The sequence below is a fragment of the Gekko japonicus genome, unplaced genomic scaffold (assembly GCF_001447785.1).
Source record: "Gekko japonicus isolate JY-2015 unplaced genomic scaffold, Gekko_japonicus_V1.1 scaffold877, whole genome shotgun sequence".
Classification (NCBI taxonomy): Eukaryota; Metazoa; Chordata; class Lepidosauria; order Squamata; family Gekkonidae; genus Gekko; species Gekko japonicus.
The window spans coordinates 694,265-719,415 of NW_015174299.1; the positions used below are offsets into that span (position 1 = coordinate 694,265).

Here is a 25,151-nt window from a genome sequence, read left to right on the forward strand (position 1 = left end):
AATAGATGGGCCTCCTCTCATTGGCCAGCATGCTGCAATTTTCAGGTTCCCCAGCGGTGAATGTTTGACACCCAGTTCATGTTGTGGATGGAAGCTCTTCTGGTTCCAGCCTGGTTTGCAATGGCTTCTCAGTCCAGAGCTCATTCAGTATAGCCAGCCTGATGCCCAGTTTCCTTTTATCCACCAGGGCCGAGATGGGCATCTTGGAACATTGGCGTTTTCATCTGCATCCGCTGTGCTGGAATCCACAGGAACCTGGGTGTCCACATATCCCGGGTAAAATCAGTCAATCTCGACCAGTGGACACAAGAGCAAATACAGGTGAGTAGCAGAGGAGTGTTTTGAGGGCAGCTCTGAAGAGAAAGGTATCACCTCCATAGGATTGGGGACTGTGTGTGTATGGTGTCATTCAGATTGGCTTTTTGTCCTACTGTTTGGCAAATTAAAGAGTGAAACTTGGGCCTAGCAGGTGAGGAACTAAACCCGCTGTACCTCTCCTGACTGTAAGCGGGATGCTCATGCAATTAAAAGCTCATCCATATACTCCCTTCTGCCAGATCCCTGCCCATAGAAACCTAGACTACTGTTTGCAGGGTATATGTTTATGTGCTTCTCTCTCCCTAGGTACAAACCCATTCTCCTTCAGTGGGGGGAAGTCATCCAGGAAGTGGTTAGGCCACGCCTCTGCTCGCTCGGATAGGCTATGCAAATTTCTTTTATTGTGTGGCTCCTTTTGGAGGGACCTAGGCTGACCTCTCCAGTTCTTACATAGTCCTGTGCTCAGTAGGTTGTCTAGAGCTCCAGCTCCAAGCCAGGAAGCTTACCGAAAAACCCCAAAACTTTAAAGAAGACAGAAGAGCAAGAAGCCAACAGTAGCCTTCCCTTCCTTTCCAGACAAAAAAATAGGAGGAAAGAGTATCCAGGTGCAAAAGGAAAGCCGTTTTGAGGATCCCCCAGGAAGCCATGGGGACAAAGGAGAAGAAGCGGACCCAGTCCCTCGCCTGAGGCTTCAGGTGGAGGAGCAATGGCTGCCGCAACGGAGGCCTCCTCCTGGGAGCAGCAACCCTTTACCTCCAAGGCATCGGGGGTCGGGGAAATGGAGGCCCAACGGTCAAAAGGCACGCCGCAGCAGACAGCAGAGGAAGGTTCCAGCATGGGACCGGTTGAGCGCGTGGAGCCGACAGGCTCCCACTCCCCCACCAGCAAGGAGACGTCACCACGGAGGCCGGAGGTGCCTATGGGCTCCTGCGACCCCCCCTGCCCAAATAAGACAGCTGGAAGATCAGCCTGTAGAGTGGCCAGTGGTCGTAGGGCAAAAGGACGGCGGCCAGGAGAAGAAAAGGTGGCATGGGAAGCAAAAATGGGCCAGTGAGCCCTCGCGGTGAGCCCATTCTGATGGGGAGGGGCGGCAGTTTGGGAATGACCTTGCAGGAGGCATGCCGACACCAAACCAGGGGCAAAGCACAGGCCCTTGGGGAGGGGTGGCAGGGCTCTGGGGGCAGGCTGGCTCCCTAACACAAGGCCAGCAGCCTCCATTTCCTCAGCACATGCAGCAGGCACAAGCACCAGTAGGCATGGCGCCAGAACCAATCAGGCCCACCTGGAATTGGCCCATAATGGGAGGGCCTTGGACGGCTCCACAATGGCTGCAGGGCATGGGGAGCCGGGGGGGGGGGCGCAGCCCCAGGGCAACCCCCAACAAGGCATGCAAGACAGGAGCCCCGGGGAAGGCAATCCTCAAGGGGCTCCAAAAGAAAGAGAACCCATCCTTTGCCTGATTCGCAGTCTTCATCAGGCTCCAGGTCCCCAGCCACCTCAAAGAGGCCTCGGGGCTCAGTGAAACATCAGAAGTCCCTGAGGAAGAGGATGGACACTCTGAAGTCAGTATGGCCAGGGGAGTAGGGCAGCCAGAACCCAGAGAAATCCCTAGAAGAGGCCACCTTCCCTATATTAGCTCTGAGCAGGCCGAAATAGCCTCCACCATCACCTCCTTGGGAGGGAATGCAGAGAGAGATGAGGCTGAGATCAAACCTACCTCATCCAGAAGTGACAGAGAAGCCTAGATCTTCAGTTCCCGCATACCTTGACCAGAGATTTTTAAAAGGCCAGTCAAATAGCAGACATTGTCGCCTTCCCCTGTCAGGGGATGTAGAAGCAACCAGGCAGAGCCACCCCGATGGCGGAAAGGCTGGCCCTGTGAATGGGGGAGAGCTGCGTGAAACCCTCCGAGGGCAGCAGAAGTGGCTGCACGAGGAGAGCAGTCCAAGGATATGGGTTGCTGATTCCTCACCGCACAAGACACCGGAGGTGGAAGAAGGAGAGGCCCCCGCCACCCAAGGCTTCAGGAGGCATAAAGGCACCCACGCAGAACGAGAAAACAGAAACCAGAGGCTTCAGGTTACTCCTCGCTACCCCATGCGGAACACCACAGATGCCTCCCTTAGGGGGATGGCAACCATGAGGCCAGACCCCAACATGGCGCCAGCCATAAGGGCAGATCCCAGCAGGGTGCCCACCAGAAGCCAGCAAGGCAGGTGAGACTGCAGTCTCCACGAGGGGAGGGCTTCTTCCCTCCCGCCAACAACAGCTAGGACAGTGTCCCCACCCTCACCCCCTCCAAAAAAGGTCAGGCCACCAGAGTTACTGCGGCACAGAGGCCCAAACTTCTCGGAGGCCACCAAGGAGAGCGCGACCGGGGCTAGCAAACGCAAAAGCCTCTTGAGGCAGTCCTGGGGCCCTGGGGCCCAGGTGTTGGCAACCCATGCCGAGAGGTTGTAAAACGTCCACCTCCAACCAAGCTGGAAGGGGGGGGGGAGTACCCATTGGCTATTGTCTCTATAGAGGACACTTTGGAGAAGGAGGAGGGCAAATGGTCTGGGGAGGAGGCAGAAATACACGTCAGTTTCTTCCAGGCTGCCCCTGGATGAGTGTTTGCAGCACCTGTGAGGGGCTGCATCCATTTGTTGGAGAGTTTTGGAAGTGCTGTACTAGAGGAAAAGTAGCTTCCTCCAACATCACTAGATGTTTCTTCTTAGCATCTGATATTCACACACATAATAGGTAGTAGATTGTGATTGTGACTTTAAAGGGACTGTTTCAGTTCTTTTCATTCCCACAATTCAGATGCCTAGAGTATTACATTTCAAGTGGCTCTTTACTCCCTGCTCACCCAAACTGCTTACAGGATGATATCAGGGCTGTTCAGTGTGCATGCCACTGTATCTCTACCAGAGGAAAATCAGCTAAAGATTCAAGATTGGTACAGAGCATCAGGTCCAAGAAAAGAGTGGATCTGGTGCGCCTGGCAGCCCTGCGGGGCCTAATGATTTCAACAATAAACAGGGTACCATGGGCGTGGCTTCATGCTAGGGCCTTGCAGTGGGTTCTTCTCCCCTTCCAAAAGGATATCTCCTGGAGGGAACACCTCCCGGTAGAGATGAAGGAAGGGTTCATGAGGGAGTTAGAACAGTGGACAATACCATCGAACGTGAGCAGGACCATCAGCTTCCTCCATCTTCACCACCTGGTGATAACAAGGATGCGAGCAAGAGGGGCTGGGGTGCCCACTGTGGGCACTGCGTAGCACAAGGCAAACGGTCTACAGCAGAGGCAACTCATAGCATCAACTGGCTGGAGGTGGGGGCAATCAGGATGGCATTGAAGGCATTTGAAAAACAGATAAAGAATCACCACATGCTAGTACACCCTGACAACATGACAACAAAGGCTCACGTCAACTGGCAAGGAGGCACCAGATCAAAGTCCCGCTTCACGGAAGCCAGGAGTATGCTGCGATGGGCAGAAAAAAATCTGTCTCAAGCATCAGGGCGGAACACCTGAAGGGTCTGTCCAACCTCCTGGCGGACTGGCTGAGCAGGGAGGACCTGGAGCCAGGGGAATGGGCTGTGAACAAGGAGGTCTTCACCCAAGTCACACAAAGATTAGGGACTCCCGTGATGGGCCTGCTAGCGAGATCAAAGAACCATCAGGTCAGGAGGTTCCTGTCCAGATACCAAGACCCAGCAGCGGAAGGAGTCGATATGCTGTTCCACAGCTCTGATAGGAAGGACACTCAACAGGATCAGAAGGGACAGGGCAGAAGTCGTGTTCATGGCCATGAAGACCATGGCTCCCGGATCTGGTTCAAATGTCCTCCATGAGGCTGTGGGCACTACCTCTGAGACTTCCTCTGAGACCTAGGTCACAAGACATGTGGGAATGTGTCCACAAGCAAGTATGTGAAGAAATTCCTGTTAGGAGTCAAACAATTGGCACCTCCAGTCAGACACAGGTTCCCGACACGGAGCCTTTCCAAGGTACTGCACGCATTGTCTGAACCACTATTTGAACCAATGAAGACGACTGAGCTCTGTTCCCTATCATGGAAGGTGGCCTTTCTCATTGCAGTGACCTCGGCCAGGAGGGTTTCCAAACTAGCAGCACTATCGGCTAGGAAGGAACTGTGCATATCCCAAACAGTTGGTATCCTTGAGGATGGACTCATCCTTTCTTCCAAAGGTGAACGCCGCCTTCCACCTCAACCAGCCGGTTGTGCTACCTTCGTTCTGCCCCAATCCGAAGCACCTAAAAGAAAAAAAAGAAGAAACCTGGCACAAACTAAACGTACGGAGAGCTCTCCGCATATACCTCAACATGACAGTGCCTTTTTGAAGGTCAGACTCACTGTTTGTATCACTCTGTGTTCAGAACCAGAGGAAGAGGGTCTCAAAGATCACAGTGGCCTACTTAGGATTAGGCAATTCATGGCCAAGGCCTATGAGGTGCAAAGGCCTTGCGCCGCCTGGTTAGGTGACTGCACACTCCACAAGAGCAATAGCAACAACGGCAGCATTCTCCACACGAGCAGCAGTGGAGGAAATCTGCAGAACAGCCACCTGGGTCTCCTTCTTCACATTCGTGAGGCATTACAGAATAGATCAGGTGGCCTCCACTGAGGCAACCTTTGGCAGACAAATACTACAAGAAGTAGTACACACACACACAGAAACAAAAACAAACAAACAAGAAAGAAAAAGAGAATGAAACACCCACCTTAGAAGAACAGCTTGGGTACAGCTAACCACTTCCTGGATGACTTCCTCCCACTGAAGGAGAACAGTACATTGGACCTTACCTGAAGGTTCTTTTTCATCCACATCCCACCCTAGAACCACAAAATCAAATCAGGCCAAGGGTGGCATGTAGAACAATTTGTGAGGATTCATGCATAATAAATGGAGAGAGAGGGAAATAGAGTAAGAGCAAGAACAGATAAAGGACTGGGCTTGGACATAACTGGAGAGATCAGCCTAGATCCCTCCAATAGGAGCCACGCAATAAAAGAAATCTGCATAGCCTATCTGAGCGAGCAGAGGCGTGGCCTAACCACTTCCTGGATGACTTCTCCCCCACTGAAGAGAAAGAATCTTCAGGTAAGGTCCAATCTACCGTTTCCAGAAATTGAATAGCCCTTACAGTTCCACCATCTCTTCTACTGTTTTCAAAAACTAGGTCATATTATACTTCTAGAAAGGTCTTTATTTTGATGCATATCCTGCCTTATCTCCAGGGTTCAGAGTAGTTCTTTTACACAAAAGAAGTACTCTGTCTCCCCACCACCATCACTGCCACACACCTCAGTATGTAACACCTCCTTTCTTCAGCTCTTAGTGAGGTTTTCCTTTGACCCTTCAAGTCTTCCTCTTACTCAGTTTCTGTGCTGATTGTCAAGTGGCCTTCACATTGCACAACTGAGTGGTCTGGGAGCAATTTGGGACATTGCAATCTGCTCAGCCAGTAGCTAATGGGCACTTGCAGGGAACCGTTTTCTGACATCTCGATCATGTTGTAGAGGAAAGAGCAGACGATGGCCTGAACTGTCTGTCCATGATATCTTGAATGTGCCCAGCATTCATCACAGGATGTTCTCCATATGGCCACACATACCTCGATGCTTTTATGCAAAGCAGGTGACACTTTGGCCACAAATGTTTTTCTTTTGTGCAAAGAGTAAAAAGCTGACCTTTAGCCCAAAGAAATTGCCTGTCTGAACTGAACATGTGTGTTCCTCCATCATCCTTTATGGCATATGCCCTTAGGATGCAGCTCTGCTCCAGGTGCATTTCCAAAGAGGGTTAACTAAATCATCAGTGGGTGGGAAATGAGCTTCTCCCTCCAGAAGGGCTGCAGGATTATGTGTATTTTGTGTCTTGCCTTCTTTTTAACAGGCTAAGTGTTTTAAGGGTCTTGTAGAACCCCATACAAGAGCCAAACCAGTGTTGATCAGCAGAATACACTGCACCAGGCAGTCACGAATGGGCAAGGCACATACATTTTGAGATGTTCAGCCTGGAAAATAGAGCAAAGTTGCAATAAATGGGTTGCTACATGTCCTTTGCTGGAGGAGTGTAAATGGTGGATTGCTGCTGCTCTCTAGAAATTACAGATGCAGTCATTTTCTGCTGATCTGTCAAGCTGTGGCCGCAAATGGATTGCTGAGTCACCATTTAATTTTGATTTATGCAGATCAGTGTACACACGCATCTGCCGGCTTTTGAGATCCAGGCTTCTCTCTCTTTTCATCTGTTCAAAGCAAGCTCTGTGGTTTCGCTCCAGGTTCCTGGAAACTTTGGTGCTCTGAGACCACAGTGGAATGGGTGCAAATCTGCCTAAATGAATTCTGGGACCTGACCTGACCTGTTGCCGAAGCTGAGCAGATGTGGCCCTGGTCAACTCCATGTCTGCTTGAGCTTGCTGCCAAGTTGTGAGGGTTTCCATTGCTGGCAAAAGATGTCGGTGCTGTAGCTTTTCTGGAAATGTTGCACTCTGAACTGGAAGCTCTTCCCCTTTCTGATATGTAGGGATCCTCTTGTAGTCACTCACAGCCTGGTTACATAATGTCAAACGCAGCCCTGTGTTGTGAATCTTGAGTCTTCCCCAGCGACAAGCCAAGGCATCTGGAAGGGATCCTCGGCCAAGGAGGAGGGAGCCCCTTGCTGCCTTCTCTGCCCATCCATCCTTGGTGAAGAGAATCTGTATCTCCTTTAGCATCTCGTTTCTTTTGCTTCTTCCCAAAGCTACTAAATAAACAGTGGAGGAAGGCTGCCTGCAGCTGCTACTTCATGGCCCCTGATCCCGTCTGGCTTTTTTGGCCCGTCTATGGGGGCACCCTTAGCCTCAGTGCTCAAAGACTGACTAATGTTGATCACAGCCCCCTTTCAGTGACGAGGGACCTGTACTTATATACCTGCTCGCTCAGCATGGTTCTGTTCCTCCTTCTGTGTATTCCAAGGTTAAGTCCTTGACCAAACTGAGCCTCGGGTGTTTTGCTTCTCTTCCAGTGCATGCAGGAGATGGGGAACGGCAAAGCAAATCGTCTCTATGAAGCTTATCTCCCGGAAAACTTCAGGCGACCTCAGATGGACCAGCATCCTTTCTTTTCTTCTGTTCTCGAAGCTTTTTGTGGTGATGCTGAGCCTCTGCTAGGAGGGAGGGTGTCCCTGCTAACCTCTGCATGAGTCCTCAGAGCTGCACCAGAACAGAATGCTTCACATTGTAAATGTGCAGCTGTTGTCCAGCAGGTTTTCATTTGATGGGCTCTATCTGTCATTTGGCACCTTCCAGACAACTTAACTTATTCATTCATTTAAGCATTTATATGCCGTTTTTCTCCCCAGTGGAGATCCAAAGTAGTTTACAGTACGAAAAACACAATGTATTGTAACCCCGGGGTGGGGGGGAGGAGGAATGCTTCTGGGTTCTCTTTCGTAGATCTGAAATTGTGCATGGGTAGAACAAATGATGAAACTTCTGGAGTGGTCATAGATTGTCTCCATTGCTATGAGAATGCCTTGGTCCTCTCTGCAGTGGAATCCTGCACACTCTTCCAAGTCAATCCCATTGGCCTCGGGGGAATTTGCTTTTGACTAAACATGCCACAGGACCAGGCTGTTGCCTTTTATGTCTTCACTTTATTGTGTGGGCCCTTCCCCCCCCCCCCCCCCCCCGCCACACGTCCCCTCAGTACAGCCAGTCCTGGTAGTTCACCCTTCTCCATGTAGTCCTTCCTTCTCCATGCTGTGTCTAGGATAGCTGCTTTCCCTTTCTTCCTTTCAGAACTCACTGCACTAAAAGCCTCTTCTGAACTGTTGCAGAATAAAGAAAACTGCTGCAGTCGATGGCAGTACTATGGAGCCCTATGGGGTCCTATTCTGACCAGTGCTGCCTCACTGAGCAGGAGTAAGCTTGTAGCATTCCTGTTCCAGCAGGAACATAGCATGATGCCTGCCATCTTGTTCGCCTGCCATCTTGTTCACCTGCCCGGACTCCCAAACCACAATAAGGCAAGGGGTAAGAGTTGCATACGCAATGCAGCATGCATTCAAGCAGTGCACCCATTTAGTTGTGGCTAACTTTGGGCTTTGCCTCTTCTGGTATCAACATATGCTTGCAAACAATGGCAACAGCAGCAAAGGCCGCATTTCAGCCTGAAGTGGGAGCCTTATCATTCAGGTATTGTTGCTTTCTCGTGGTTGGCCATTGCCTGACAACATTATGCGCTTGTTGTACCATGTTCCCTTTCCTTGTTTGTCCTTAACCAACTTCCACACAGAGCAGTTGAGGGCTTCATCAGAGACAAGTACGAAAAGAAGAAATACATGGACCGAAGTCTTGACATCAATGTGTTACGGGTTAGTCTTCAATGTTTCAAAATTCCCCCCCCCCCCCTTAATAAATGCATGAGGCAGTTTCTTAAATCCAGAGGCAGACTTTTCATCTATCTAGTCTGGTGTTTTTCTGCTCTGATGAGTCTTGGACAGCTGTTGCCATAGGAAGAAGTTTATTTTCCCCCCTACTGGTTAGCTGAGATCCTTCCGGGGACTGGCCTTTATTCATGCAAAAAATATGTTTTGCTGTTGAGTGACACTACAGCCATCACCCCACCCCTCAAGTTTTAATTCTTTGGTGGTGGAGGAAAGTGCTGTGAAGTCGCAGCTATCTTATGGCCGACCCCCTACAGTTTTTAAGGTGGGAGACCAACAGAAGTGGTTTGCCATTGCCTCACTCTGTCTAGTAACTCTGGCATTCCTTGGTGGTCTCCCATCCAAGTACTAACCAGGGACAAACAGAGGTGTCTGGCCATTGCCTGCCTCTGCATAGCAACCCCAGTTTCCTTGGTGGTCTCCCATCCAAGTACTAACCATGGCCAACTCTGCTTAGCTTCCAAGCTTTTATGAGAGATCAGGCTAGGATCACTTCTCAGCCTTTTGGCTAAGATCAATTCATTTATTTATTTATTTATTTGATTTTTATCCCGCCCTCCCGCCGAAGCGGCTCAGGGCGGCTTACAACAGTAAAATAATAAAACAATACCTCTAAAACAGCATACAGTACATTAAAATCACGGTTTACCCACTTTATAAAATACACATTATAACATACACAAGATGGCGACTATAAGTGCTGACATACTCAATCTAAGTTGTTGAATGCTTGGCGGAACAACTCCATCTTCACCGCTCTCCGGAACTGACTGAGATCCCGGAGGGCGCGGATCTCCTGGGGGAGCTGGTTCCATAGTGTTGGTGCTACCAGAGAGAACGCCCTAGATCTAGTAGATGTTAATTTGGCGTCCCTAGGGTCAGGGGGGACTAATCGATCCTGGGACTCAGATCTCAGTGCTCTCGGGGGGACATACGGGGAAAGGCGGTCCCGCAGGTAGGCAGGCCCCAGACCATAAAGGGTAAAGTATAAAGATCAGGCTAGGCTGGGCTATCAGGCTGCCGTTTTCATTCTTTAGTTTGCACTAATTTAATTCAATAAGAGACAGCAACAAAACCATTCACAGGCTAGAGTTTGGGGGCAGCTAAGGCATCTGTGCTCTAGGCAGATATCTCTTGTGAGGGCCCGGGTTGCTTGGTTCTTATGGGAGGGAAAGGGAATGGCTTCCATCTACAAGCCAACTGGGTCCACTCCTGTGTGCGCTTGCTACAGGACGTTTTCCACCAGCTCAGAAAACCACTGGCCGGAGGCAAATGTGACGTCCAGCTAGTTTCCTCGCCCTCTCACCGCTAAGTTTGATTGTGTGTACAGAAAGAAAAGGATGACAAATGGAAAATGGAAGCAGCCTTGGAAAGAAAACTGGAGCCGATCATCTTTGAGAAGGTGAAAATGGTAAGGAGACCCTTCTTGGTTGTGGCTCATAGCTTGTCCTGAATTTCTAATAGAGGCCACCTTGTCAAGATGGTGGACCAAATGTGGGAATGCTGAGTGTCCCTTGTGATTAGCACAGAGGAACTGCTTGGCGATGTTGCACGTGGTAAGCTGGAAGTGCTGGAGCTGGCTGCCGTTAGGTTGAAATGGCTGTGAGCCATTTCACCGGTCGGTTTCACACACACACCCCACTTGGAACCCTGTGTGCTCAGCTGTTAAGTTTAAATGGCCCCGAACTGGACAAAAGTCTGGTAAATGTTCAGGGAATGCACCTTCCCTGAACATTGGTTCAGGGGCTCCGAACCACCTCATGTTCATTCCAAATTTTGGCCCGTGAGCCAGTTCGCCCATCCCTAGTTTCAGTCACCAGTTCAGCTGTACATGCATTGCACTTACTGTGAGATTTACTCAGTGAGCATATAAAGATGCATTAAGTGTACACACTGTGTGTGGATTGCATATATGTTCAGTGTAATTTGTAAATAGGGCATATGTAATATTTAGCTGTGCCCAAGGACCTGCATGGCATCCTAGGAAAGTGCCCCAGAATCTTTTGTGTGAACACAGAGGTGTCTTGAAAAATCCCCTAAGATCTGAACTTGGCTGCTTTCAGTGATCATCAAAGTAGGCAGGAAATGTTCTTCCAACTCTCATGTTTATTTCTTTTGGCTCAGCCCCAGAAGAAGGATGACAATCAGGCCAGGAGAAGTCCTTCCAAATCTTCTGAGCCTGTCATGGACTTACTGGGACTTGGTAAGAGCATTTTGTTTAGTCCAAGATGTTTTTGAAAGGAAGAAGGGAGTGGAGTTCCGTACACTGTGTCAGGCACTCTGGCTGCACAATAAATATTAAAGTATAGGAGGATGCATCTGTCCAGAATTGAGAGGAAGGTACTGTATTTACTCAAAAGGAAGACAACCTGGAATGTAAGATGGCCACCCTTAAGAATGTTACACCAATATTTTTTATTACTGGATATAACTGTAACTTGTATGTAAATGTAAGATGACTTCTCCCCCCCCCCCCCCGGTATATTTGAGGGAGGGGAAACCTAGTTCTGTATTTACTCGACCTATAGGAATGCAAAGAAGAACAGACAGACCGTTGGGAAGCCCGTGGCATCTCTTCACCAAGTCAGCCAGCAGCTGTTAAATTGAGGTCTGCAATTCTCAGACTGTCTTCAAGGGAGCCTTTGGGTTCCCTGGAAGCTTATTGTGGGTCCCTCAACAAGGATTTGGGTAATGCTTCCCCAAATGACGCTGTCAGTCTTCCCCAGGAGCAGTATATGTTGGGGAGTCTCTGGTGTGGTGCAGGGCATGGTCCTGGATGTTGCATCTGTGAGAACTGTCAAGTGCAGCCTCTAGAACAGGGGGCTTTGGAACCAGTGAGTGGATTGCAGAGTCTGACCTCCTGAATCATGAGCCCATATGGGGCTGCCGTTTCCTTTTCTGCCTTTTTTGGCGGGCCTGTTGTAGATGGTAAGGGTGCCAGCCATCTTGTCTCTCCAGGAGGACAGCAGAGCAGCAAGATCACTCAGTGCCGAAGAAGGATTTCTCAATGGCTCTGACCCTCAGCTTGTTCCACCTTATGGTCTGCTTCTGGTGCTCAACTTGTGTTTCCTGTCCTCAGCTCTCTGACATCGTAACCTTGCCCCTGCAAAGTCATAACCCCTGGCATGTGACTCCAGAAGTTGTGTGGCATCACTTGTTTTACAAGGCACCGGGGCCTGAGGGTAGGGGGTTCCGGGTCTGGGAGGACTGGAGACTGTTCTAGAACATGCCTCAGAATAATCTACAGCAGAGAGGGTACCTCTGTCAAGCATGCTGACAGCAGCACACCAGACTGTTTCACTGGGCAGCTGGGGCCAGATCTCCACCCGAGCAGCTGGGGCCAACAGTGCAGGGGAAGGCATGGCTGATGTCTGTCATTGCCTCCTAGACATGCACAGATGCCAGCAAAGCCCTGAGATGCTGGGACATAGCTTGCTCCAAGTGTGTCTGGCCTAGTGGAATCCTCTGTCCTCCCCCCCAAAAAAAACCCATTTTGTTTGCCAGCAGAGTAACATCTTCACAGATAGACACTTCAGTTTTTTCAGTGCTTGGGTCACCAAAAAGGTTGTCTACCCCAATCTACGTAATGCCTGGTGGCTCTGCATAGCAATTTTATTTAATCATTTATACTCCACTTTTCTCCCCAGCGGGGACACAAAATGGCATACATCATTTTATCCCATTTTACCATCCCATTTTATCATCCCATTTTATTTTCATAACAACCCTGTGAGGTAGTTCAGGCTGAGAGTAGGTGACTGGCCCAAGGTCTCTCAGCCAGCTTTCACTTCAGAGCTGGGATTTGAACTTGGGTTTCCTCCCAGATCCTAGTCCAACCAGTTAGCCCTTATGCCATACCGGTTCTTCCATTCTCAGTGTGGACGTGATCCCACGAGTGTTTAAAGTTTCAGTTGTGGCTAAAGAGGCTCCCAGAGTATGGTACAAAATGAGTTTGTTCAGGCTGCTGGTTTTCTGCAGGTAACCTCAATGGGAGGCCATGTTGGGTGTAAACCAAGAGTTAGTGGAGCAAAATGCAGAGTCCAACCTCTTATAAGTCAGCTTTTGGATGCTGTGTGCCACTTGCATGAAATATTTCATTCATGTGGAAGGTGGCAAGAGACTCTCAGTTCCCCTTTCAGCAGGAAGCCAGTTGTATTTTGTCACGCAAGCAGCCATGCACCGGTGTACCAGGATGTACATGAGACCAAAACTACAGAGAAAAACACCCCATGGAATACTTTAATTAGTTAAAATTGGGTCAATGGTGTAACTTAAGCGTGGACGGGACTCTGTGTGTTAAACGAGGCATTCAGTGAGGCGGGGTGGGGGGTGGAGAAGAAAAGCCTTCACTGAGTGAAGCGGCTGTTCTGTTGTCTCTTGTCACACAGTGGTAGCCTTGGGGACTGTAAACAGCCAAGGGCAGAAATGTGTTAAATGTATTTAACACTAAATTCTGCCCTCTGTTGCTCTTCCCTCACCCCATCGTCCCCTGCCTTTGTTTGCGGCATGTGGGTTTCAGCTTCCATGGGACAGGGACCTCTCCAGGGCTTCTGTTGTTGTGTGTATAATGACTGAGGAGGGGTTGGATGTGGGAAGCCTCAAGACTAGCCAGAGTGCTCTCATGGCAAGCGCACACCAGCAAGCGGCAGAGGTTCGGGGGGGGGGGGCATGTTGGGTTCATTTTCTTATTGAACAAGCCTTTTCTTTAGAAACTGGGAAGCAGCCAGCTGAGTGGGAGCCATTGAGGGACCATCTCCATCCTTTGTCACCCGTCTTTTGCTTTTGTTCACCTTTAAGTCCCAGAAAACCATAGAGAATAGGCTTCAAGCATCACTTCCCATTCAGCCAGTCCCAAAATCTGCAAGTAATTCTAAGGCCCAACCTCCAGGCTGGATTGCCCAAAGTCTTGATCTAAACTTTCACCTCCAAAAGAAAACCTTTCTTAAGAAAAACGGGGGGGGGGGGTGTCCTCCTGGGAGAGGAGGCGGAACTGATGTAAAAGTCTTGGGGCAAAGTTGTGCATTGTATCCAGATGTGAGAGTGTCAAATTGTAGTCAAGTAACTTTCTAATACCCAACACTGCCTCAGCAGTTCCAAAAGTGCAGAGCCAGAATAAATAAGTGGTCAGAATTATGCCTCCTTTTTGATTTTCTTTCTAAACTGCATGTTTACTTTGACGCTGTTACCGCTGTGTACCAGTAGGATACCTTTTTGGTGTTGGTCAGAGGTCATTTCGGGGGGATCGCAGTTTCCCTGGGTGAGGTACGGGGGCGGGGCACATGACGAAGCCCCGCCCCCTGCTTCCGGCCGCCCCGCTTCCGGCCCTCATTCAGCCAGGAGGAGGCAGGAGAAGAGGGAGGGTAAGTTGCTTCCTCCCTGCCTCTCCCCACCCCTGCCTGCCAAAGGCCGGCAGCGGCGGCCGGGACCGTTGGGGGTGGGGTGTGTGGCCTTATGACACACTTCCGGTGATGTCAGGGGGTGTGGCCTTATGCTAATGAGTTCCCCTAGCTCTTTTTCTACTAAACGACCCCTGGTGTTGGTGCTCTAAACTGACCTAGTTCTGTGATCAAGGTTCTGGAGTTCTTCATCGCTGGGACAGGAATGGGTCATGGCTGAGGTTGGAAGGAAACCTTGGGTGGGTAATCCCTTCCTTGAAAGAAAAATGCCTGCATAGGGGCCTGATAGCAAACTGAAACCCTGTAGAGAACTGCGGAGGAGGATCTTTCTTTGTATGTTTGTGCTCCTGGCACTATCCAGACTCTCTGAATCCATTCTCTTGTTGAGAGTATGATAACCTGTGACAAGTAGTATTTGTAGAAAGAAAGATCTTGAGCCCTGTACTACTTTCTGCCTCTCTAGGACTGTGGTTCCACCAGCTCAGTACAGTCAGTGGTAAATCGCCTGGGGCATTCAGAAAGGCTTTGCACACACCCCACCCAGCAATTATCTCACGTTATCCTGCAGACACATGAAGCTGCCTTACCCTGATTCAGACCATTAGTGTTATGACTGGCAGCGGCTCTCCAGGGCCTCTGGTGGGGGGGGGGGTTCACATCACCTACCATCTGATCTTTTTGACTGGAGATGCCAGGGATTGAGCCTGGGATTTTCTGTGTGCCAGGCAGATGATCTCCCACTGAAGCTGTGCATGCTAGATCAGTGCCCCGGGGGGGGGGGGAATCCTGGCACAATTTTTTTTTATTTTCTACATAAATCCTTCAAAACTACACACTAACTAAAATTACAGCTATACAATGACCATATATAGTACTTTTTTCTTATTTAAGTTAAGAATAAAAATTCTATTCTGTTATTTCGATATGCAAAAAATTAAAACTATTAACAATGCAAGGCTATGTAATGTAATATAAACATTTCTTTTAAAGTTTAAGCTATTTTCTGCCTTTCCCTCCTCTCTTCTTGCTTTTATCGTCTCGGGGTGGTTTGGGTGCTGCCGCTCCCAATTCTGATTCAGATTCTACTTCTGAGCTGCCATCTGCAAATGTTTCGTGGCTTTCCAAGCCATGCAAACTGTCCAGTTCTCCTTCTTCTTCCTCTGTGTTCTTTGTATCCTTTTTGGGTTCCTGATGTCTTTTCAAAAACTGCTTCGCTTCGGTAAAAGAGTCAATCTTTTCTTTTTTGCCTTTGTAATTGAACATCAAGTCTTCAGGTAGTGTCCATTAGTAGGTAGTGGAATTTTCCCGTAAATAGGTGATTAAATTCTTGTATTGTTTTCTTCCTTATCTCAAATGGAATGTCTTTTAGTATTCTGATGTCTTCTTCTTTGATTTTCAGTGTAATCCCAGATGTTGCTTTCACTATTACATCTCTTATAGATCTCTTAGAGAATCTGACGTATATTTCACCAGGCAGCGGTTTTTTCTTAATAAATTCTGAGTATGTCCGATAGTTCATATCCATTTTGCTTTGTGATACTTCCGCCTTAATGCCTGTTACTGATGCAAGCGCTTCACTAAGAATTTCTGGTACACCTTGAAATCTCAACACATATGAAAATTTTTCCATTTGTAGCTGCAAAAGTTGAGTTTTATCTGAAGATCTTTTTTTACAACTTCCAGTCTTTGATCAATTGCTTTAGTCTTGTTTTCAACTTCTTCTGTTCTTTTATTGGATTCTTTTAGCTGTTTTTGTAAACTCAATCTTGCTGATGTTAGTCATCTGAGCCACCAGAGGTCACAATGCAGTATCCAGCATGCCTGCAAAGTCAAAATTCACTTCCGGTTTAAAAACCGGACGTGTTGAGCTGGCAGTTCCTTGTTGAAGCTTTGCTTTCGCTTCCATCTTTTCAGCCTGATAAGACATTGTCTATGTTTTATAAAAGTTCACTTAAGTCTTTAGAAGTTTATTAACTCTAACGCCTTAACAGTCTGGCATTGTAGTGATTAAAATCAGCCGTCCGCTCAAACGCCGCCACTTTCTGCCCCCTCTAATGCTTTTTAAATCTTTGCCATTTTCAAGGGGTGGGTAGCTTCCCCCTCCCTCCGCTTTTTCTTGGGTGCACCCGGGCTGGCATCTTACTCATGCTCAGCTTCATCAGGTAAGAAAAAGTCTTTTTGTTTTCACCGGGTCGGTTGCTCGCTGGTCCGGTATGCTCATCTCATGCTCAGAATGGTACTGCGGCAGCAGGGACCTATAAGGGCAGGGGGGAACCTTGATCCTTTGGTCTTGGGCTTGGGAGAGGCACCCCCAATGCCCCAAGCTGAGAGCCCCCTACAAGGGCTCCGGGGGGAGTCCAGAACCAGCCAGACCCCCTCTCTGCCGCCGGGTCACAGGCCGCTCTCTCCGGAGCTTCAGAGGAGCGCACCCGCCATCAACGTGCCAAATCCGGAAGTCTGGCACAATTTTTGTAGATACATAGGAACTGCATATAGTGTATGAACTGACAGAAGGCTGGACCCAGAATCAATGGGTTGAAATTAAATCAGAAGAGTTTTCGCACCATTAACTGTCATCACAACACAGAAATCACACTGCCTGGTAGAGATAAGGTGCAAACTGATTCTGAATGAATTTGAGAAATGTTTATCTACTTTGGTCTCGTTACTAACAATATAGCTGAAATTGAAACACTTGTTAAACTGCCTACTGTAAATGTTAACTTGTTTTTATGTATCATTATGTTCATATACGATAATCTTATCTATGACTCCACAAGATATTTTGTGTGCAAAGTTTTTAAATTTTTGTTTATTATAGAAAATTAATAAAAAGATTTATTTAAAAAAAGAAGAAGAGTTTTCGGCTAAACAGTAGGAAGAACTTCCTGACAGAGTGGTTCCTCAGTGGAACAGGCTTCCTGGGGAGGTGGTGGGCTCTCCTCCTTTGGAGGTGTTCAAACAGAGGCTAGATGGCCACCTGACAGAAAAGCGGATTCTGTGAACTTAGGCAGATCATGAGAGGGAGGGCAGGATGGGTTGCCTCAGTGCTTAGTTCTTGTGGCCCTTTTTTACACACCCAGGGAAATGCTGATTGCCACTCTGGGGTCAGGAAGCAATCCTGGAGGGTTTTTTGTCATCTTCTGGGCGTGGAAGAGCAGTCACTGTGGGGAGGTATTTGTGAATTTTCTGCATTGTGCAGGGGGTTGGACTAGATGACCCTGGAGGTCCCTTCCAATTCTATGAACAGTATAGAAGTAAAACCCCTCGCCTTCCAGTAGCCATTAGGAACAGGGACCTCTTCCAGTCTTGTTAAGCTTTTTGTCCTTCCCCTTCCTGTGCAAAGCTTGGAATGACATACTCGTTTCTCCCTCCCTTGTTTTTGTTTTCCCAACAATGCTGCAAGGTAGGATGGGCTGAGAGAACGTGACTGGTTCAAGGTCACCAAGCTTCCATAGAATAGTGGGGATCTGAACCTTGCTTTCCACTGGCCCAGCTGGACACTCTAATCCCAGCATCATGTTGAGTCTCTGTCCTGCCTGAGGGCACATGCTCTCAGAGGCCAAAAGGATATACCTTCCTCTGCTTGAGTCCTAAAGAGCTGCTGACAGTCAGAGCGGGCAAAACCCAGCCAGTGGACTAGAGGTGCCTTGGCTGGAGGTGGCACAGCTCCTTCATGCAAGGAGTATCCTATGTGGCCACTTTTTGTGAGTATCCCCTCGAGGGATAGAGTTGTAACATATTTTATTCTTCTGTCTTCACACGGGTCTCTGCTCTTGGGGCACATATCCCAGCTTTGCCGCTCTTCTCTTGAAAGAAGATCAGCGTTCTCTTGAAAACCAGAACCTCCAAGCCTTGCATGAATCTCGCTCTGTGGTCTCGGCCGCAGACACTCAGCGTCCTGCGTCAGATTCTTTTGGAGGGTTTTTTTTGCATCAGATTCTTAAGCAGCTGTGAAAGATGCTTCTTTGCAATATCCTTGTCAAATTCATAGCACTTTGCTTGCCCTTGCAAGTGAACTGATTCCCTAGAGGGAGCTGCTGGGGTGGATCCTTTTGGAGAGGGGAAGCAGGCGGGGGAGGGGGTCCCTGCCTCTGCTCTGCAGCAGAAATTACCTGGATCTGCTCCTCTCTGAGCTGCAGCTGCAACCTCAGCTCTGCAGCAGAGCATGCTACTGCAGGATTGGGCAAGCGCAGGGCAGTCCTCTCTTGCCTCTGAAGCAAAGCTGAGTTTAAACATCCCATAAGCTTAGAGGCAGAAGGTGTCCCAGGGCCCACCTAGTGCACAGAGCAGATTGGGAAGGGTTAGGGCAGGGATCAGTGTAGGGCAGGCTAAAGGCTCGGGTTCAAGGAGCCCCCCCAACCACTGCTAGTATAGCTGGCTGAGGCTGAAGACTCCCCACCACCACCAACGGAGAAGGGTTTGACCTTGGAACTCTTGAATGGTGCCTTAAGAATGTTTCTGGCAATCTTCCCTCTTGCAGCAGCCTTGCACCAAACATAGCACTGAAAGCAAAAAAAAAAAAAAATCATCACTTTCAAGTCCCTCTCCTTTCCCCCTTCCCAAAAAGCAACCTTTCAACTCTTAACGGCTGTGCAGGTGTGCTTTAAAGTTGTGTGAGCATTGCATCTGATGTACTGGAAGCCAAAAGGGGTAGCTGAGTATTTGCTGGGCAGCAGGGCTTCTCTCTCTAGCCCCTTGGTAGAGAAAGAGACCAGAGCAGAATATCTCATGCAAGTCTTAATTTCCAGAGGCCACAACACTTGTGAGCTGCCCCAGGACAGGGATGGGGGAGCAGTGGGTTGACTGAGAAGAAGAAGAAGAGAAGAGATTGGATTTATACCCCGCCCTTCACTACCCAAAGGTGTCTCAGAGCGGCTTACAAACTCCTTTCCCTTCCCCTCCCCACAACAGACACCCTGTGAGGTGGGTGGGGCTGAGAGGGCTCTTGACAGAAACTGCTCTTTTTCAAGAACAGCTCTTATCAGAACTACGGCTTGCCCAAGGCCATCCAGCCAGGTGCAAGTGGAGGAGCGGGGAATCAAACCGGGTTCTCCCAGATTAGAGTCCGCGCACTTAACCACTACACCAAACTGAGGATTTCTCTGCTTACAAGCTGTGGGCTGCTGTGCCTCCTGGGCTGGAACCTCTGATTCAGTCAGCTGCCTCACTTTGCAGCCACTCTTCTAACACCTCCCTCTCCACTCCCAGATGTTCCTGTTTCGGCTACCCTTCCCAACGGCAGATCTGCAAGTTGTCTGGAGAAGGACTTGGACCTCTTCAGTTCCATGGGCTCAGAAAGGAAGGTGAGAAGACAGCAGGCGAGGCAGCACTGCAGTCATGGGGGGGGGGGGAGTCAGTGCTGAGAGTCGGCACGCCACTTCTAAAGACATTTGCTGGATGGCCAAGCCTCGCTAATGTCGACAGGACGGAATTTGAAGCAAGGGCTGGTTTTTTCATATGTTCAGACATTCGTGGTTGCTGTCCTGTGTGAATGGCCCAGTGGTGACACATGAATGGTTCAGCACTATATATTGATTCAGATCCCTCTTTTCTCCCCACCAGGGAGCCAAAGCACTCCCTTATTCCTTCTCCTCTGGTTTATCCTCATAACAATCCTGTGAAGTATGTTGGGCTGGGAGAGAGGGTCTGGCCCAAGGCCACCCACTGAGCCCCCATGGTGGAGTGGAGGATTCATACCCAGCTTTCCCAGCTTCTAGTCTGAAACCCTCACCAGTACAGCACAATGTCTCATGTACGGTCCAGGAGAACTCCTGACCCCCAAGTCAGACTCATGTGAAAAGTAGTACCCAGGCTCTGAGGGTCGAAGCAGCTCCCAGATAAGCAGAGAAAGCTTGGAGGGGATTGTAAAGCCTCTTCCCACCTCCTGTCTCCCTTCCTTAGCAGCTGGCTGCCCTGCTTCTTTTTTGCCCCCCCCCCCCATTCCAATGGACATCTAACTGGTAAGAGAGGGGAAAAGGCTTCCAGACAGTCCCTCCCAGCTCTCTTCCCTTGATTCTCCAGAATTCTCAGCAATCAGAGCCTGGCTTCCATGCGGCTGCTTTTGACTTAATGACTCAGATCTTGCACTCCGTGCTTGTCCATGAAGTTGCTTTTGCATTCAGCTGCCCATCAGGTGGAGATAAGTCAGCAGCTGTCAGGGTGGTTCCCTTGGGCAGCATACCACGAAGGCCAAGGCAAAATAGTACTGCGCCCTCCTGTCCTTCACTCCTCGTGCTGCTCCCTGTGAGCAGAGCCATCCTCACCAGTTAGGGGGCAGAGGCTGAATAGCACGTTGGAGGGAGTCACCAAGGGTTGGATTTTCATCCCGCTCACAACTGTCCACTGCTCTCCCCGTGCACACTGCATGCCTCCCCCCACAGGCAGAGGGTGGTAGTGTTGTATAAAGGGGGAAAGGTGGCAAATGTCACAGTGCTGCAGCTTTAGGCTAGCGGTTTGCAGAAAGCTGTCTGCAAGCACATGTCATGTTGCAGTTCCTACGGCGGGACTTGAATGTGTAGCAGTGGCTGAGGTAAGGAGGGTATAGGAACACCACATGATGGGCCCGAGCTGTACTTCCCTGGTTCAAATCCCAGCTCAGCTGCAAGGCATGCCAGTGACCTTCAGAAAGCTGACTCTTAGCCTTGGCTTCTTGTCAGCAGGCTGCCCTTGATGACTGGCCTACTTACAAGGTGGCTGTAAGAGTGGTAAAAGAGGCGTGGAGAATACGTTCCAAGGAATGCTGTGATGCTCTCTGTCCGTCTCCCGTCTGGGCCTGGAAATGGAATGTTTGTTTGCTCTCATTAGGTGGTAGGCTCTATGCCCACGGCTGGCTGTGCGGGATCCGTTCCTGAAAACTTAAACCTTTTCCCTGATCCTGGGAGCAAAGGAGAAGAAGCTGGGAAGAAGCAGCTCTCAAAGGACTCCATCCTCTCCTTATACAGCTCCCAGACCCCACCGATGCCCGCACAAGGTACCCAGAGCAGGGAAAGACAGTCCAGTGCCCAGGCAACAGCTAACGTTTCCCTCTTTCCATTCCTTTCCCTGACACCAACCTCTTCTCCAAACTTGCAAGCAAGGATTCCTGGGAAGGAGTGTGTGGAGTGGGTCTGCAGTTGGCTCACTGCACAAAAGAAATTTGTAACCAGACTGTGGTGGGAGAGGACTTGTACAGCCCAACCATGTAGATTGATGTGAAGATGTTTTTACTATTTATTTACTTGATTTCTACACCACTTTTCTCCCCAGTGAGGACCCAAACAACCCTGTGAGGTAGGTTAGGCTGAGGGCGTGTGGCTGGCCCACGGGTCGCCCAGTGAGCTTCCACGGCAGAGCGGGGATTCAAGCCTGAGGCTCCCAGGTCCTAGTCTGACACTCTGACCACTATCCTATGGCTGTCGTTACTGACCATGGAAATCTTGCTGGATTCTCTTGCTGCCTCCCATCTTGCAGGAGGACGAGCTAGTAATCAATCTGCACATTTTGACCAGGTTCCAGGGCTACGGCTGTCAATTGGGGAGGCTTGGATAAGGTGCCTTAGATTGCAGCGGCTGTGCAGTTTAGCCATGATTTACTGTGCTGGGGGCACTCACCAAGGTGGGAATTGCTTCTAGAACCCAACAGAGAGCAGACTTTGTGCTGTTTATAAACCTGTTTGTGCAACTAAGGGAAGACCAGTGACATTTCCCAGGTGGTGGTTGTTGGGGCACCTCTGGTCTTTCTCTCCCCACTTGCCATCCCGCAGCTACCTCCCTTCCTTCCACTCTTTCAAAGCCACTTTCTGGGTAGAAGGTCAGGAGAGTACAAAATCCCTGTTGAGTAGACAAAGAGACCATCTATCTTCAAACTGCCTCCTCTGTAACTATCTCCCTTCAGTTCCCAAAATGTGCTTCATAGTTGTATTCAGTGTGGTTCAAATACTTTGAGAACTGGCTTTTGTGTAGCCAGATTTTGGGAGCCCTTGGGTTAAAACAAAAATGAGGATGAAATCAAAGGAAGTGAAACACGACTTCTTCTATACTTCAGCCCTAATGCCCTTCCTGTCCTCCCCAGGAGCTGTGTTCATTGCCCCAGCCCAAATGGGGTACCCTACAGCATACCCCAGTTTCCCAGGCATGGCAGCACCCAGCAACATGATGGGGGGCATGATGGCACCGCCAGTTGGGATGATATCACAGCCAGGAGCTGCTGGAATGGTGACGTCCATGGCGATCCCGGCGGGCTATGTCGGCAGCATGCAGACAGCCATCATTGGGGTCCCCAATGGAATGATGGCGACACAGCAACCTGGGTACGTAGGCGGCATGGCACCTCTCCCACCACCAGTGTATGGTGTGCAACCAGCCCAGCAGCTACAGTGGAATATCGCTCAGGTGAGAGGTACCTGGATTGGGGGTGGGGTGGCATTACTTCCCCTCTGCAACCCAAGAACACTTTAAAATGCACTTGACCATGTTATGAGCTTTTCTGGTGACTCTCTTGGGGGAAGGCTCTTTGTTTCTACAGATAATGTGAAGTCTTAGTTTTAGATGTCTAACTCACCCCCATTCCAAAGGACTGCATTAGGTTATTGTAATTGGGATTACAGAGATTCCAAGTTTACCACCATAGAACTAGGTACCCATCTCACAAGGTTTTAGCAGTTCAGTCGACTAATCAGTGGGAGTATGTTGTAATCTAGGTTCCTTTTCCACCATGTATCCTTCAGAGTAGTGTAAATAGATTACCAAAACAATTGATAATTAGTTAAGGCCTGCCAGTTCCTGCCAGTTAATCTCTATTTTGAGGTATGAATAGTGTTTGGCTGTGTTTGTCATTGCTTTTAATTGTGGGAAACTTTTTAGGGAAGAATTGACATTGCAAGGACTGTGCTGGGGGGGGCGGCTAACTTGTGGGGTAGGATGAACAGTTTTAAGGGCTGAGTATGTACTAAAATATGTGCCTGTCTTCCTGTCCTCTGTGCTAAATAAGTTCTGAAATCAGCCTGTATGAGCTTTGCCAGGTCACTGCTTCCCAACACTGAGCTGACTTGGCTCTGTTCATATGCTGCTGGGACAAAAGTCTGGTGTATGTGTATGTGTGAAGCAGCTTGTCTTGTGGTGACAGGGAAAGTACACAAGAGCCACCCTGCTGCGGGATGCATCCCAGCATAGGTGTGTCATCTGATGAAAGTGCACTTCTAGCTGCAGATCAGAGAGAGCATTCTGTTTAGTAGTACCGGTAGCAAATCCTGCCCAAACGATACGTGCAAGTTGATGCTGTTTCCCACTGAGGGGGGAGGAGATTGAAAACGTCTGATGTCTGCCTCTTTAGAATGCTTATGTGGGTGTGGAGCACTGCCGCCTGACCCCATTTCTTGGTTCTCTCCTATTAGGTGACTCAGCAGATGGCCGGGATGAACTTCTATGGCACGAATGGGGTGATGGGATATGGACAGTCGCTGGGCCGCGGAGGGGCCCAAGGAGCCAACCAAACCCTCAGCTCCCAAGTGTGGAAATAATGCACCTGGATTTGAACTGTTCCTCTCTCTCCTTTCTTTTTTTTGCTTCGGGGGGGTTGTTCCATCATTAAAAATGCCCTCCTCTGGATTATTTTTAAAAGTTTTCCTTTTCCTTTTTGACGGTCTCTGCCAGAGCTTTCTCCTGTGTAGCAGAGACCCCACTTTGCCCCTCTCCTGCCCCACATCCAAGAGGATTTAAGCCCATGTGTGCTTCTTGGAGGGAAGGTTTATAAGAGGGGGAGGGGTTGACTTGCTTGGGGATTCAGCAGCGCCCAGCTGATCAGGCCAGAAGGAGAGCTGCCCACAGCTGAGTGGGGGGACTCCAACCCCCAGAGTCTCCCCTACAAGAACTGAACAGCAAATGTCTGTCTTGTGGATTTATTTTCTCTTCTCTCCCCCCATCCCTAAATCCTATTTCTTCTACCCCGCTCTTATCTGGCACATTCCATCCATTTTTTTTTCCTCCATGTGGAATTCTCCAAAACTAGTTCTGCCTTCCATGAGCCTGAGTCTTCTCTCTTCCCTGGAGCTAGCGGGACTTCCACAAGGCCCTTGAGCACCACAGATCCTCTTCTGGACCTGTGCGAGCAAGCAGTATTTGCACTCTTTCAAAAAGCGCCGGCTGCTTCTTATCTACCCTGTGGTGGTGATATATTTAAACAACTCCTGTTATCTTCTCTTGGCACCCCCCTCTCCTAAACACACACACACACACCGCCTATCACCCCTCTGGGTTTCTCTGATGACCCAAAGAATCAAGGGGCAAGGCCTCGCAACAAATGTTGTCTTACGCTTCCCGTTTGCATTTTTTTTGTCCTGTGTTACCCTCCCCCCCCCCAAAAAAAATCTCACGTACACCTGCAAATAATTTGCCAGCTTTCCATGACTGACTGAGGGCTGGGGGGTGGTCTAGCTTTCTTCCCTTGGTGTCCGCTCCGGTGTCACTTAGGGGAGGGGGCGAATCCAACCTGCATCTTTGAAAGACTTTTGTCAGCATAAACAAAAAAAAAACCACAGGCATCTTCTGTCTACCTTGTGTATATATAAATTCCTTAATAAAACTATTGCAGTGAAACATTGATCGTGTTTCTCCAGGCACTGAATTCTGGGGTGTCTTTTCCATCATCTTGTCAGTCAGGTGTTTACACCAAATGAGTTATCTAAGATAGCCTGCAGATGTGTAAGCCACACTGCATACACCTACCTGCCTAGACCAAATCAAGCCTGAACTCTCCCTAGAAGTTAAAATGACTCAACTGAGGCTAATGTTCTTTGGTCACATTATAAGAAGACAAGAGTCACTGAAAAAGACAACAATGCTAGGAAAAAAGGAAGACCTGAGCAGGTAGGCCGTTTTGGAGGTCATTCATTCATAGTGACTTGACGGCACTTAGCACAGGCATAGGCACTCTACTGCTCTCAGCTGCTGACAGTTAAGGAGTGAGTTTGCCTGAACGGGAGAAGATGAGAGATGCAGGGATGGCCTACTTTTGG

The 25,151-nt window shown here is 49.2% G+C and overlaps 1 protein-coding gene across 1 annotated transcript in view; it reads left to right on the top strand.

Moving 5' to 3' along the window:
• The window catches only part of SMAP2 (small ArfGAP2), a 57,517-nt gene extending 32,837 nt beyond the window's left edge, over positions 1-24,680 (top strand). The window contains exons 2-10 of the mRNA XM_015424098.1: positions 188-321; positions 7,341-7,426; positions 8,612-8,690; positions 10,093-10,173; positions 10,887-10,965; positions 19,370-19,464; positions 20,966-21,131; positions 22,211-22,530; positions 23,532-24,680. Coding sequence (XP_015279584.1) covers positions 188-321; positions 7,341-7,426; positions 8,612-8,690; positions 10,093-10,173; positions 10,887-10,965; positions 19,370-19,464; positions 20,966-21,131; positions 22,211-22,530; positions 23,532-23,657 — 1,166 coding nt within the window. The 3' untranslated portion in view covers positions 23,658-24,680. The remainder of the gene's footprint in view (positions 1-187; positions 322-7,340; positions 7,427-8,611; positions 8,691-10,092; positions 10,174-10,886; positions 10,966-19,369; positions 19,465-20,965; positions 21,132-22,210; positions 22,531-23,531) is intronic.
• Positions 24,681-25,151: the final 471 nt, after the last annotated feature.